We start from the raw sequence: 15,918 nt of genomic DNA, 5'->3' as shown, positions 1-15,918 counted from the left end.
TTCAGAAGAAAAGTAAATGGAGACAAATAACACCCATAGCAGGTTTTTGGTTTTTTGGGTTTGTTTTTTCCTGGAAATCATAGAATCATAGGATGGCTTGAGTTGAAAGGACCTCAAAGATCATCCAGTTCCAACTCCCTGCCGTGATCCTGTGCCATTGTCTGGGTTAGAGGATGCCTTGGGGAAGGGATGTGTCCTGCAATCCTGAGCTGCCAAATGAGGTTTGCAGCCTTGAGCAGCAGGGCACCACGCTGGGATCCACACAGGTCTCAGTAAGCTGGTGCCACCAAGTCCCTGCTATTCCACCATGTCTGTCTGGGTCACAGCAGCAGTCTGCTCCCCTGTGTGTAAGGATTATTTCAGCTGCTGTAGCATCCAAGTGTTCATTCCTTTTAAATGAATGAGCATAAAAATGAGCATAAAAACAGTACTAAGTAAAAGGCAAATTATATTTTCCCAGTCAGTCGAGCACGTTGCTCATAGACATGGAGTATTAATGACTAACTGCAGATAACCACCAAAATCCGTGTCCTGAAAACGGTGCTGGAACAGAATGGAGGCTGCTGCACATCTCCCTTTTCTTTTTGCAGAGATGCAGCAGCAGTTTCCGAGGGCACTCAGCGTTTTCCTGAGCAAGGCGGTAATCCGAGCACAGCTTTGCCTCTGGGTGTAGCCCCATCCCCTGCTTGAGGCTGTTTGGTTGCTAGGACAACTTCCATAAATATCCCCGAAACATTTGGTGTCTTCAGCAGCGGGGAAGCAGACCTGCTGGGGAAGGGGGCTTTTTTGGGTAGCGGTGGCTGGCTTTGCTCTGGGCCAGCGTCTGAACCGGGCAGCTCTGGAACAAATTATTCTCTGTATTTATTTCCTTGCCTTGATTACTGTATTTTGTCTCTACAGTGAGATGGCAGAAAGAGGCCGACGTGGTGCCTGCTGTGATATATATTATGTCTTCTAAACTTCCTTGGCAAATGGAAGTGCTTAAAGCTTTTCACACATATTTATCTTATACATATGTTCCGCAAAGGCTCTTGCAAATACCTTTGCCTCTCAGCTCACTGAGACTTGCAGGGCATCACACCCTGTCCTCTGTGCCATTAGTGTCCTGCCCAGACATACCTTCCCATTCAGAGACCATGCTAAAATTACCTATTCCTGGGACGCACCAACTATGAAGATCAGTAATTATTTCCCTGCATCCGGGGAAATGCTGATTGGAATTATCTTGGATATCCTCATATCTGATCAGCAAAGAGTAATACAATTTTCTTCCTCTTAGCACTTGGCATAATTACACACTGCCCCGCAAACTAAGTGTAAATTGAAATGGAAATGCTCCTGCTCCTGGCAGACATCAGCAGGGGGTATGGTTTGCTGGATGCATGCAGTTGCCTGCCTGGGTCCTTTGGTACAGCTGCTGCCTGGCTGAACATCAGTGTACACCACTGCATGTGGCAATGACAGAACTTGTATGCATTTAAAATAAAGGAACAATGCAGGTTGCTGTTGGCTTATCCATCCTTCCACAGGGCAGTTCTGGGATCCAGTTCAGCTCCAGATGAAGTTTTTCAGTGCCTTTCCACCAACTTACGGAGATATGGATCTGAGCTTAAGCCAAGAGAAGACTAGTCAGGAATTTCATATCACGACTGAGTGAGGTGTGAGACTTACAGGTTCCTGACTAACTTTGTTTTCCCTCTGCTAGATAACCTCTTCAAACCAAAGGAAAGATTCATTCCGGAGAAGGAGATGCACATGAGATCCAAAAGGTACAAACTCACAGAGTTCAAACTTCACTGCTACTTGCTGCTGGCCCACACTGGAGGCAGGGGATTGCCTCGTCACCGCATGGGCTATGAGGGCTAGCATGCAGGCCACATTCTGCTTTGAACCACGCTGCTATACATCAAATCTATTGAGCCCATGAGAAGCTTCCCCAGAATTGTGGTGCTGCATGGAGAAAGCCTGATCCCATCTCTCCTTACTCCTTAGTCCAAAATGAGCAATGTTTTTCAGGTTTTTATACCATTATTGTCAATAATTTACAATACTTGTTCCGTGTCACGGATCTAACTTGAATACTTGGAGATACTCATTAATGCCATGAATTGCATTGGAGGAATTTCCCAGTTATTTGCAAGTCCCAGGGATGGTGTGTGAAGTAAACTTTCTAACTTCATTTCAGGATTTATGACAATTTACCTGAAGTAAAAAAGAAACAAGAGGAAAAACAGAAGCGGATAATCATCCAGAGCAACAGGATGCGCGTGGAGATCTTTAAAAAGGTAATGATACACCGTGAGTGCACAGTGTGGGTCCAGAAGCCTTCTTTGCTGTATTACAGGATGAATGTCTGACCACTGATCTATAGATCATAGAATGGCTTGGGTTGGAAGGGGCCTCAAGGATCATGAAGCTGCAATCCCCTGCCGCATGCAGGGCTACCAACCTCCATATCTAATACTAAACCAGGCTGCCCAGGGCCCCATCCAACCTGGCCTTGAACACCTCCAGGGATGGATGGGGCATCCACAGCCTCTCTGGGCCGCTCTGCCTGCACCTCACCACTCTCTTGGTAAAGAATGTCCCCCTGATATCCAACCTAAATCCTCCCTCCTTCAATTGTGATGAGATGAAGAGCTCTCAGACACCAAGCCTTGCTGTTTTGCAGTGGTTGGCATGATAGTTTTTCTCTAGTGAAACCCACAGCCCTGCAGCAGTGCAGGGGCAGGTTCCTGGGAGAGGTCCATGAAGCTTTGGGAGTACCTGTGCTAGCATGTGCAAACCCTGAGAGCTGATGGTCTTGTTCTTAGCATTACAGACTGCTTAAGATGTAGAATTAACAGCTGAGCCTCGTGCACCTGAGACCTTTTGTTTTTTTAAAAATGAGTAATTTATCCTAGCAGAAATCCACCTGAGCACATAATCTAGGTGCAGGTCTGAGGCACTGCCAGGTAATCCTGCTCCATGACATCTACATGTAATGGCTCTTCCTTGTTGAAGTGCTCTGTGCTCCTCCATGTAACCACACGGCTCCTGCCTGAAATGGAAAAGCTATCAGTGCTTTCATTCTGTGAGTAACATAGCTGGTAGATCTGAGCTCTGAGGAGTCTTCTGCCACCTCACAGCAACACTTGAAGGTTTCTACTTCACCTTGTGATGTTTAACCCAATCTTAAAGCTGTTTTATTTTCTTACCAGCAATTACTGGACCAGCTCCTTCAAAGGAACACCGAGTGACAAAGGATTCTCTTGCCTGTCATCGTAATTGGATCTCCAATGCCTTTGACCGTTAGATAAGCCATAAAACTTGCTGTTATCTTAATTACCTGGAGGTATTTTTCTTATTTTTGGCGCTTTTTATAAAAAGAAAGATCATTTATATTTCAATTGAAATTTTAAGGCAACTTTCAAGTAAGCAAAGGCAGTCTGAAAAGGAGCACAGCTGTTTCAGAGCATCAACTTATGGTCAATGCACCCAGAGGAAATAATTTTAAGAATTCTTAATGCAAATACTGAATTACAGTGGTGTTATTTATCTTCATCTGTTTCAAAGTATACATCTCTGTAGCAATAGAGCCGGGTTTATAAGACCTGGGAAACTTATTTCTCTGAAGTATTCTATTAATTGATTTCCTGTGAGTTAAATCCTTGAACTAAAGAAAAACGAATATCATTATTTGTTATGTTTAGAAACTAGCTGAAATAGCATTACCACATAATCATAGCAGCAGCAGTTTCACATTAATACTTAACATACCAAAAGGGACCAATCTTGGAGCTCTCTGAAGGACTCTATTCCTGTTTATGTAGTAAATTCGCATAGCAAGTTTACCTGGTAAGAAGCAATATTTAAAACTTCGGTCTTAACTCTTTTGTTGTTGTTGTTGTTTCTCAGTTTAATATGTAATTTACTCCACTTCTGCAAGCATTAAGTATTTATAGAAATGGCATATTAAGGAGCCGTGCCAAGAAGTGTGTTTGCATCAGAACGGCAGAACTAAAACCATCTGCAATGCTTCCTTCAGAAATATTTAAATCTTTATTTGTACATTTTGGAAGTAAAAACAACCAATGGAATTTATTTATGGAATAAAATATGAATATAATATTTATCCAACCGTCATGTTTTTATTTGGTACTGTTAAAAATAACGCAATTATTGAAAGTGCCTGAGAAGTCGCGCCACAAATCCTATGCTAAAAAATCATTGCAAGCGTTAACCTCTGTTGCACAAACACTTCGTTGAGTGTGTTCAAACAAGGCTGGGAGTCGGCCTTTGCTATCTGTGCTTTATTTGCTAACACAGCCCAAGATGCAAGGTCAGCTTTTCTGGAAGAGCGATGTTTTGTGAGCAAAGTGCTGGCTGCCCCCTCCAGCTCCATGACTTGTGCTGGCCCCCAAGAGCCTCTCTATTGCATTGCTTTACCTCTTTGTGTTTCAGCTTCCTGGTTTGCAAGGTGGGATTAATGATGTTAATTTTTGCACATGGAGAAGATATTTATTGAATAAATACACTCTATTCCGAATAGATTGTTTGAAGTACCCAGCAATTGGTTCGATACATTTCAAGAGGACACATGAGGTAAGGCAGTGCTTGCTATGAGAGAGGAACTGCCAGGACTCTTCCCCAGAGGAAGTCTTCAACCAAGCCAGTAGTGCAGCACTGGGGACTGAAGTCAGGCCTGGACCACACATGGCTCCAAGCAGAGGAACTCCCAAAAAGAACTGCAAAAAGAACTGCAAAAAGGACATCCCTCAGTGTTCTCAGCTCACCTGCATGTTGTTCTGCTCCCCTCTGGGTTCACCAATCTCTGCTGCCCTCCATAAGGAACGCATGGCCTGCCTCAGACAGGAGGGCCTCCACCCCACAGCGATGGGTTTTAGTAGTGAATGCACCGACACGTGTATCCTCCTAGCCTGGACCAGAAGGGTTACCTTACCATCTTTCTTCCAGTTAGAGCTCACTACAACAGCTGCAGACATTTCCTGGTGCCCAAATCCCCTCGGAGCTCAGTAGGAACCTGGTGTTTTTCCCCCTTGGTTCTTTAACATCCAGTTTCTTGATTTCTTCAGAGAAATGCAGCTTGGTTTCATCGAGTTTGATGAATTGTGAGAAACGCTTCTTGCATGCAACCATAGGGGAATATTATATACATTTACACCTGCTTTACAGTATACATTTAAAGAAGCTTGTAGTTCTGACAGCCAGAGGAAACCATCTAAAAGCAGGTAGGCTGTTGGTAAAATCTTTTGACTTCATAGAACGGTTACTTTGAAAGGCTTTTATTTTCCTTCAAATGCAGTTTTTTACATGACCAATATGTAGCAATGTGAGGTGGAAATTTTCTCCTATAAATAAGCTTGGAGGCATATCCAGTGAGCAAAATGCCTGACACAAATCACTGTCTGGGAATGCTTTATGTGATATGAAACCTTTGCTTCCAAATAACAGAAGTGATCTCTGTTGTAAGCTTAATTTCTCTTTCTGGGCCTTAGAAAAGAAGGTATCTGATAATGTATCCAGAAAACAATCCTGGCTCTCATTTCAGCTCTACAATTAAGTCATTGTAATAGAAAATAGATTATACAGGAAAATATTACTTCAGAAAAACACGAGCCTCACAGGCTTAGCCCTGTACCAAGTAGGCACCAACTTAATAAACTTTAGAGCTAGGGACAAAATTGGCATAATTTTGCTTTGGACTTGCAGGCATTTCAAAATAAAGAATGCATTCACCACTGGATAGCACACTGCACAGACAGCTCCCAGCCTGTGCTGGAGATCGCCCATGCAGGCTGAGTGTTGGAATTTTCCTTCTCTTCAGATGCAGCTCCTCTGGCTGTTGGCACACAACCCATAGCTGCAGGAGGGGCACGTTTTCCTGTGGGTACAACTATATGAGGATTAGCACCGCTGACGGTAGGCACTGCTGGTTGTTCCTCAGCCCCTTGGTGAGTTGTTTTCTCACTCCTGGTGCGTATGCGAGTGCAGAACAGCATTTGGTGAGTGTTGGTAAGGGTGAGATGGTTTTGGGGTGCTCAGGCTCAACAACTCTGCCTTTTCCTTCTAAATACAAGCCTCTAAGTAGAGTTAGGCTTGGGATAGGCTAAAGTTTGCACTGTTATAAATGGAGTCCATCTGTGGAACACAAGCTGTGTTGGGTGTGCAAGGCACAGCATTGGTTTGCATGTTGGCATCATTAATTTCATCTGCCAGGCATCATAGGATCATGGAATCACCAAGGTTGGGAAAGACCACCAGTATCATCCAGCCCAACTGCCACCAACAGAACACATCTTAAAGGGCTGAAAGTCACTGCAATATAAAGTGCTGATGGTTACAGTATTCTGGGGATTTATCTTAAACCCAAATATTTTCCTGTGTACGTGTGTGCAAACCAATAGTTGCTTCAGATTTACTCAGCTGCTCAGATAGGAGACTGTCTGGGAAGACTTGCTTGGAGTTTTGTTGCTTAGGATCTGAGATTGGCCGTGTCAGTGTAATGCTTTTTGTGAGAGGGCTGATTTACAAGGAAAACGGCACAGGAAAGAAGGGATAAAATTTCTGGCAGCTCTCTCTGGAGGAATCCATTCCCAATACATCTCACACAGCACGAGCTTCATGGCCAAAAATACCCCAACTTGCCTCTGCTGTGGGGCTGTTTGCTCCTTTGACTTTGGGGGCAGGAATTCCTGTGTGCTTAATGGGCAGCTAATTGTCTTTCTGGGAGCACTGACTGGTCTCTTGTTCACTGGCAGATCGGATCAGTGCATGGGGTTGTCCCACAGGGTCAGATTTCATACATCTTCAGCCTGTGTGATTTATTTCTCAGTGTGTTTCTTGCTGAGCAGGGCTGTGGGTTGGATGCCAGGGAGATGCCCTCCCTGTGCTGCCATCCACATTACCCATATACCCATTACAGGCAGTGAGGCTGTGAGGTCCCAACATTCCCTCATTCTAGGAGAGTGGTGAGGTCCTGGAACAGGCTGCCCAGGGAGGTTGTGGCTGCCCCGTCCTTGGAGGTGTTCAAGACCAGGTTGGACGGGGCCCTGGGCAACCTGATCTAGTAAAGGTGTATGTTTGGTGGCCCTGCCGGGCAGGGGGGTTGGAACTACATGATCCTTGAGGTCCCTTCCAACCCGGGTCATTCTGTGATTCTGTGACACCACAGCATGAGAAAAGATTAGGATAAAATAAGGTGCTAGGATACGCTGCAGGTAGAGAAACTCAGTATAGGGATGAAAATACTTCCAAGCTTTGACGTATCTTCAACCGAGATCAAAATGACAACAATCCTTTCCCCAGGTCCCTGATCAGAGAGGAGCCCACGCTGCTTGCTGAGCAGTGCTGTCCTGCCTGCTGGTAGGGCCATGGGGCGAGTTTGCCTCTGGAAGTGAAACTTGTTTCCCCACTGAGCTAACTGGGAGTGTTTTGGGAGGTCCTGTTTTTTTCCTCCAGCAGCCTGTTTGGTTACGACAGACCTGCCAAAAGCAGCACGCCAAATGAAAACACATTTCTAGGTTGGAAATAAAAAGCATATTCTAATTTCATTCCTTTATTTCTTTATTTAAATTTGGTCAGGCATCTTATCCTACTTCTCCTTGGCTCCTTCCCAAAGCTGCAGGAGGTAGAATTACTTCATATCCATTTTAGATGACCCACAGAACAAGATAATGAGGTGTATCATCTCTCTGGCAGCTGCAGAATGATTAAAAAAGGAGAAGAAATGGCACAAATTTGGGCTGTCTAATAATACGCTATCTAACATGTTTTAAAAGGAAAGCCTTTGCAGTTCATGAAGCTGTGCCTGAGTAATGTGGAGACTTCCCATTGTATTCGATGTTTTCATGGTTCTTAGAGCTTCTGATTCCCTAAAAGAAGGGAGCTCCCCATATCTCCTTCTGGGATGACATGATGTACATCAGGTGCTCAGGGCTAGGTGGGATGGGGCCCTGGATCTGGTGTGTGATTTAGTGGCTGGTAGTCCTATTCATAGTGGGGGTTGGATCTGGATGATCTTTGAGGTCCCTTCCATATGATTCTATGATTTGGTAAAGTTTGTTATCAAACTTGAGTCAGACTCAGTGATCCTTACGAGTCTCTTCCAACTCAGGATGCTGTATGCATCTATGAAAAGGAGGTCGTGGGATTGGTGTCCTCCTGAATTCAGCCAGAAGCTGAATCAGGAGATGTGAGGGGATCAGAGGACGTGGGGGGAACGATGAGGAAAGGATGCTCTACTCCATGGGTCAATCCCAAGCTGGAGACTTATCATGGCAGCGAGGCAGTGACAACAGGACCACCTCCCCTGAGCACTGCACTTCAGCACTGCAGTTATGTCCCAGAGAGGGAATTCCCTGTTATTCTGCAATGTGACTTACAGACAGATACACCACACATTAGATCCACATGAGTTCTCCGTGACTAATGTTACTGCAGTGAGGGATTGGTAATGAATGCCCGCTTACTGCAAAGTGTCACCAAGTCTATACTTAACTCGTAATGCTACTGGGAGCACATATATAATTTTTGTGTTAGTTATTATGGAAAAAGATAACTTTGAGGGCTCGATGGTCTAAATTTAATTATATAATGGCATAAGCTAAACTGCATGAAAGATATATAATTATGGGCTGGCTGTTCCATCTAATACTATTAGCTGATGTTCCAAAACCAACACTTGCTTCTATTTGTTTTAGTTCTGAGATTTCACTCGCTGTGTTTGTGAGCTGAAGCAAGTTTTGAAGGAAGTTACAATCAGAGAATGCCTATAAAAGCAGCTCTGCTTCGCCCTTCCATCCCTAAAAGATACGAGATTAGAAGCTAATTGATTTCATTCTGCCAGGATGCAAACCTCAATACTTTTGAATGATTTCTCTTAGATTTCCCATTAGAAACACTTTATTCTTTAAAAACCATCCAAAAAAATACGCTGTCCTTCTAATTTACTGCCCCAGCATTTATGATGATGGATGTTGCATTGTTTTGTGGCTAGACAGGAATGCTAAAAATATATGACTTCATAATTTTGGTCTGAGTTGAATACTGTCCTCTTGTGAGACGTGTAAAAATCTGTGGGATTCTTTTCCTTTTGTTTTCAGGGAGACACTGAAATCTGCAGCAATGGATCAAAGCGTTTATTCTCCAAGTCTGGTCTGGAGTCAGAAAAAACTTATGTAGAAAGTTGTTGTATCTGAAGGGTTTGTAGCTCAGGAAACCCTCCTGCTTACAGTCTGCTCTGTCTGATACGAGGATCCAGGCTGGATGTGGCTCTGGGCAGCCTGGTCTGGAGGTTGATGACCCTGCACATAGCAGAGGGGTTGAAACTGGATGAGCCTTTTCAACCCAGGCCATTCTGTGATCCCACTGCAGAGCCACATCCCTCTGCTTTGGGCTTTGGGGAGCACGGTCACCACTGTCTGCAGTGTTGCAGGGCAGGAACGTGGCAGCACCCCAGGGACATGCAGAGCTCTGGGGCTGCACAGCCACACCAGAGCCTGGTGATTTATGGAGATGAGAGGAGGGGAACAGGGAGGCTCCGTGGCTTGGGGGGCTGCTCTCAGAGCTCTGTGTTTGCATGACCGAGGGTTTATGCTACAGGAAAAGAATGTAACGAGGGAGAGCCTGAGGTTTGGGTCTTTGTGTTTTAACTGCTGAAGAATTCAGGGGTTGCTGTTGTTGTGGTGAAGGTCCTGTATCCTTGGAGCGGTGGGTTTCTTTGTTTGCCCTTGCTTGAGCTCCTCGTGGCTTTTTCACCCTTGGCCCTGTTACAGCAGGCTGCAACAGGCTGTGTAGTTTCCCTATAAAGCACTATAGAGAGCTTAATCAGCACTACAGCTGACCCTCCTCCCCCGTTTTGCTGGAGAGAAGAAGCTGTTTTTCAGCATGGTGTTGCAGAGCAGTGGGGCAGGGCAGGAGGGTGATGTGCTCATGTCCCGACCACCATCCCTCCTGTGATACTTGAATATCAATTCCAGAATGGCTTTGGTTGGAAGGGATCTTAAAGCTCATCCACTTCCCACCCCTGCTGTGGGCTGGCTGTACCCCCAGCTCAGGCTGCACAGAACACATCCATGGCCATGGGCACCTCCAGGGATGGGGGGGGATGGATCACCAACCCCAGAGGTGTTCCAGAGCCATGGGGATGTGGCACTAGGCATAATGGGGGTGGGCTGGGGTTGAGCTTGGGGATCTGAGAGTTCCTTCCTAGCCTTAATGATCCTGTGATTCTTTCAATTCAGTGTTACAGACTCCATGGGCTGCAGCCATCCTTGGCTCCCTACAAGGGCTCTGCTCCTTCCTGCACCCACAAGGACATCTCATAAAGAAGCAAGCTCTGCTCAACCAAACTCAACTTTGTAAGCATCTCTTGCATACATGCAACCAAGGAGGCTCTCCATGGAATTAGGGACACCAGGTGGGTACTGGGATGGAGGTGCAGGTCAGTGATGGCAGCAGGGTGCTGGGTGGTGCTGCCTCTGCTCAGAGGTCCGAGCAATGGTGGGTGAATTCAGCATCATGGGACTTTTGGGACAGGATGTGGACAAGGCTGAGAGCAAAGCAGGGAGCTGCAAAGGGGAAGGAAGGGAGGGGCTTATCTATTGATAGCACAGGGGGAAACTTGCTGAGCTTGCATTGCATTTCATGGGCTTAACACCTCGCTTCGGGCACTCAGCACAGCTTGAGGCAGCGTGACAGCCCAGCAGGGTGTGCACACACAGTGAGATACGCAGAATGGAAACTTGCCCTCATAGATCAGGAAATCTAGAGAATGCAACTTCTCCCAAGTATGCACAGTATAACTACCCGGATCCATATAACACAGCAAGTATTTCACCCCAGAGCACAGAGCGGATGGATGCTATTCCTGGGAGCTGTCGGAGCACTGGGACGGGTCTGCAGCAGAGCTCTGTGGCGAAGGGTCATGCCATAACATGCTCCATCTCCGCCTGTTAATTACAGAGCGCTGCAATCTGCCCCTGCAGTCACCATTCAGCAGGATCTAGATTCTGCAGAGAGTTAATGAAGTGAGGGAGGGCTGGAGACACAAAGTCTCAGCGGCTGGCGGGGGGGGGGGACACGCAGCTTTCAAAGAGAAAATGAATGTTTTTTGTTTTGTTTTGTTTATAATACCGAAGCAAAAAACTTCAGTCTGGAGGCCCCAAAAGTGCAGATGCCTGTAGCTAAGCCCAGGCAAGTCTTCGTGCCTTTGGGCACGTATGGGAATAGAAAGGCTTGCATTTCTGGATAGCACTCGATGCTGCAGTTATGGGATATTCAAAAGCAGATGGGTCTACAGAAGCAGCTGACTCCTCAAAACTCTTTCTGCCAATGGGAGTTGATGCTTCCCTCAGTGCATCTCCTGTTGTCTGCACTAACCCTCACGTCATGCTCTTTCCAGGTTAGTTATTCCATACTGGTCTTTTCCATACATCTCTCTTCTGAACTGACCTTTCTGGTGCCATACGAAAAAGAGCTTCTGCATGAACAAGTAATTTGATGACCGGAGTCCAAACTTATTGCCTGCATCCTGATACAGTCAGATGTGAGCTGTTAAAAAACACGTGGACTTTCTACATGGATTTTAGATGCAAGCTGAACATTAAGCTCCTCTGAGCTGCCCTTTCCAAGTGGCACAGCGGCAGTGTGGAGGGAAAGGCCCTCTCAGATCTCTAAATCCAATCTCAACCCATCCCCCTTGTGCCCATCACTGTGTTGCTCAGTGCCACATATCCACAGTTCCTGAATGCCTCCAGGGATGGTGACCCCCACTGCTCCATGGGCAGTCTGTTGCAATGCCTTTCAGAGACAAAACTGTTCCTGATATCCCCTTGATAACCAGGGGGAAGTGATGGAAGAATAAAGGGAAGCGATGCAGTGGGAGGCTGAGCCTGAAACGTTTGCCACCCTCTGTCTGTCCTAACAGAGGGGAATGGCCATGAGTTTGGTGATGGGCTGTAAAGATGAAGTGAAAAGATCTCTGAGCTGTTCACACCCCGCTGCTACTGTGGGGCAGCCCTAAGCCAGCACCGAGGGAAGCGCATCTGGGAGAGAATAGTTACACAGGGTTGAAGTGAAGGAAAAATAAATACAGCAAAGGAAAATACGGCCAGGCAGGAAGACAGGGAGGAAAAGAAAAAAATGAAGAAGAAAAATGTGTAAGTAGCAAAAAGACAAAGGTAAATAGGAGCTGGGAAGCGGTGCCCCCCCGGCAGCACTGAGAACAAAGCTGCAGGAGGCAGGGAGCGACCTGCCTGCTGGGGCTGTGCCCCTTTGAAGCAGCCCCACAACCTGGATGCAATTTTCATTTCCTGCAGGGAAACTCGCCCTTGTTCTTGGTAAGGGGATAAGCCAGGCCTCGTAAAACTAATTGTGGGAGGTGGTTTGACATGAGAAAGGAAAAGTCAAGGCTCGGCCTCTCCTGGGCGCAGAGCGGTGAAGCAGGAGCACTGCAGGTTAACTTTGCTTTTCCCTGTTGGGTTGGTGTTGGTTTGTGTTTTACAGAAGGGTTCTGAGGAGGCTGTGAATATTACTGTTGTTCACCAGAGCTGTCACAATTTGGTAGGGTTCCTTTCAGTCTGTTGCTCAGCAAATATCTGGGGCCTTTTTGTGATGAACTATCAATGTATCAACTCCAACCCCATGAAATTAGTGCAGTACGATGCAAGCAATGCTTCCTTCCTTGTTGCGATTTGGAGGAGGAACTGGATTATATTCATTCATGCTGGAGAATGAAGCCACCCTGGTTGTGTTTAAGAGCCATTTGGATGTGGTACTCAGGGATATGATTCAGTGCAGGGTTGTTAGAGTTAGGGTACTGGTTAGGCTGAGGTTGGACTTGATGACCTTCAAGGTCTTATTCCAACCTGGCTAATTCTATGATTCTATGATTCTATGATTCTATGACCAAGATATAACTGGCTCTGCATTTCTCTGTTAGTGAATATTGGTACTCATAATAAAAACACTGCCACTTCAGTGAAAAGCCACGTGGGATTACCAAAACTCCATTTAAAAGCCCTTGGTTCCCTTTGACTGATACTTCTTTTTTTCTTTAAATGGGGGAAGAGGCCTTCAAAGCATAAAAATGACTTGATGGCTTTCCTGCCCCTTTCCTGCAAGTCTGTGCTACGTGGACTGCGCATCTACTTAATAAGGGCAATGGAGATGGTTAGTTTTGGCTGTAAGGGATGAAACCACGCTGAGCCTACCTGCTAACATGTAGTTGATAATGGTGAAGCAGGGATCATTTTGCACTTAGAGACTTGAAGCCGTACATAAAATCACAGAATCTCTAAGGCTGGAAAAGATCCCCCAGTGCAACCCATGCCCGCCATGCCCACTGCCCATGTCCCTACAAGGAACCATGGGGCCATCAGGGTTGGAAAGACCTCTCAGATCCCCAACCCATCCCATCATGGGATCATAGAGTCACAGAATGGTCTGGGTTGCAAAGGCCCACAGTGCTCATCCAGTTCCAACCCCCTGCCATGTGCAGGGCCACCAACAAGCAGCCCAGGCTGCCCAGAGCCACATCCAGCCTGGCCTTGAATGCCTGCAGGGATGGGGCATCCGCAGCCTCCTTGGGCAACCTGTTCCAGTGCGTCACCACCCTCTGGATGAAAAACTTCCTCCCAATATCCAACCTAAACCTCCCATGACCACTGCCCACATCCTTTCAGTGCCACATCCCCATGGATCTGGAGCACCTCCAGGGACAGTCCCCCCCCCCTCACCCCCAGTCCCTGGGCAGCTGTGCCAGCCCCTCACTGCTCTTTTGGAGATGAAATAGTTCCTAATATACAATCTGATGCCCACCCTTCCTTCCCCCCGTGTACCAGTCAACATCCAAACTGCAAAACTGGGAAAAACCGACCCCAAAATAAAACTGCACTATGAAGTTCTGTGTTGGTTTGTAGGACCGGGAACTTTCTGTTGCTCTGCAGCACCGTGCAACGCGTGGGCACTCCGTGTGCTTTGGTGGCAAACCAAGGATTAGATAATCCGTGTTAGGTTATTCTCCCAGTTAGTAACGATCGTTTGAAGGTTTGAACAAATGCATCTGGCAGCTCTGCCCGAGTGTTGTTGGGTACTTAGAGCAAAGAGCTGCGGGAATGGGGCAGCAGCCTCGCCAAAAGAGAGGGAAGGGAGGGAGGGAGCGGGGGGGGAGGGGAGGAAATCTTGAAACAGAAGAGAAAAAAAAAAAACACCAAACTTTTTTTTTCCCCTAAGAAAGCAGAGCCCAACTCATCAGCGGCTGATGCAGGAGCAGGAGGGGTTTGGAGTTAACTGCATGCAGGAAATCTCTCACATCCTGAGTCCCGGCTCGCTCCTCTCTGTAACTGTATATGATGGTGCTGCTCTCCAGCCCCAGCTGATGAAAGTTTGTCTCCCTCAGTCCGGGTTAAGATGTCAAAGCGTCTCCGTGCGGAGCGGCAGCGCTCCCCGGCTCCGCGTCCCTCCGTGCTGCTGCTGATCCTCAGCGCAATGCTCCTCGCATCACCCCGAGCGGGAGGTAAGTCCCCGAGATCCGCAGGCGGACACGGGGAGGGTTTGCAGCCCTTCCTCAGCCCCAGCTCCATTTCCAGGCTCCGCTCCCCCCGCCCGGAGCCCCGCGGTGCCGGGCGCTGTGCGTGCGGATCTCCCGCATCCCCCCCCAACACTTCGCTCCGCATTTCGCTCCCCGGGCCCCGGGCAGGGGGTGGGTAAATGCAGAGCAGGGAACGGCTTTGGGTTCGGTGCTTCCCAACTCAGAGCTCGGGCAGGATTTTGCTTCATCCCGACTGAGCTGCGGCTGCTGGGCGACCTGCGTGGGTCGCTGCCCCGTCCTCCTCCTGCCGTTCAGCAGCAGCTGACAGTGCAGATTTCGTGTGGCAATAGAGAAGGGAGGGAGATCCTCTCGTTGGAAACGCACGGAGCACCGCTCAGCTGCGCGTGGGGCTCTGAGCGTCGGTACAAACTTTTGGTGTTTGTAAATTTAAGCTCTGTAAACTTTTAGTTGTCTCCAAGTTTATGCACGGCGACTGTTTGCTAAGTGAAGGATATGGGGACGGGGCAGGCTGAGGAAGTTAATGCATTGAATTGAGTACTTAGGATGAGAGGTGGTTGCTCGGGGGGGTCAGGTCGGGTATTAGGAACGATTTCTTCTCCAATAGAGCAGTGAGGCACTGACACAGCTGCCCATGGAGCGGGGAGGTCATCATCCCTGGAGGCGCTCAGGAGCAGAGATGTAGCACTGAGGCATGTGGGCAGGGGGGGAGGATGGGCTGGGGTCGGGGATCCTAGAAGTGTTTTCTAACCTTCATGATTCTTGTTGTGGATTAAGGGGATGTGAAGCTTTGCTTTGCATTGGTGTAGAACCAATCTTGCACCAAAGCATTGTTGTGGGTGCACAACGGAGATATGAGCATACCCCAAAGAAGATGACCCTGCAGTGAAATTAAAGGGCAGGAGGTGGGTGGCTTGGATTTAACACTAAGATAAGAGAGAGAAACAGTGAGTGGTGTAGAAACCCCACGACCTGCATTATGGAATTCCCAAAGAGCCGAGCTGAGTTTCTAAGGCTGCATTTGCACTGATGCTCTGTGGGAAGTGTCCATCAGCTTCATGTCCTCATGGCAGGTGTTGAGCAGTAGTGATGTCTTCTGTCTGTTGTAGCTCAGCTGGATTTAGGCATCCTCTCCTTTCATAACTCTTTTCTTTCTTTTTTTCCCTTGTGGAAGTAGAGAACAGCTTCAGCCTTGCTGCTTTCTTGGTGGCAGATGTGCTGAAAGTCGTAGCCACCTGCTGCTGGGTCCAGGACACTGCCCAGCCTTTTTTATCCTTCTTCTGCCAACGTGGCATTCCTGGGCACCTCGGTAAGAGTCACGTCTAGCACCTCTGAGATCGTTACCTCCCTCGAGATGAGCCCACACA

The 15,918-nt window shown here is 47.4% G+C and overlaps 2 protein-coding genes across 2 annotated transcripts in view; both read left to right on the top strand.

Annotated features, from left to right (window-relative positions):
• Positions 1-4,114, top strand: part of C6H10orf90 (chromosome 6 C10orf90 homolog) — a 56,486-nt gene extending 52,372 nt beyond the window's left edge. The window contains 3 exon segments of the mRNA XM_015867613.2: positions 1,706-1,769; positions 2,186-2,285; positions 3,201-4,114. Coding sequence (XP_015723099.2) covers positions 1,706-1,769; positions 2,186-2,285; positions 3,201-3,239 — 203 coding nt within the window. The 3' untranslated portion in view covers positions 3,240-4,114.
• Positions 4,115-10,202: 6,088 nt separating this feature from the next.
• ADAM12 (ADAM metallopeptidase domain 12) overlaps positions 10,203-15,918 on the top strand; it is a 151,050-nt gene continuing 145,334 nt past the window's right edge. Inside the window, exons 1-2 of the mRNA XM_015867592.2 lie at positions 10,203-10,420; positions 14,236-14,518. Of these exons, the coding sequence (XP_015723078.1) occupies positions 14,413-14,518 (106 nt within the window). The 5' untranslated portion in view covers positions 10,203-10,420; positions 14,236-14,412. The remainder of the gene's footprint in view (positions 10,421-14,235; positions 14,519-15,918) is intronic.

The sequence above is a fragment of the Coturnix japonica genome, chromosome 6 (assembly GCF_001577835.2).
Source record: "Coturnix japonica isolate 7356 chromosome 6, Coturnix japonica 2.1, whole genome shotgun sequence".
NCBI lineage: Eukaryota > Metazoa > Chordata > Aves > Galliformes > Phasianidae > Coturnix > Coturnix japonica.
Note: the sequence above shows the minus strand (reverse complement) of the source record. Positions and strands in the feature narration are given on the sequence as shown.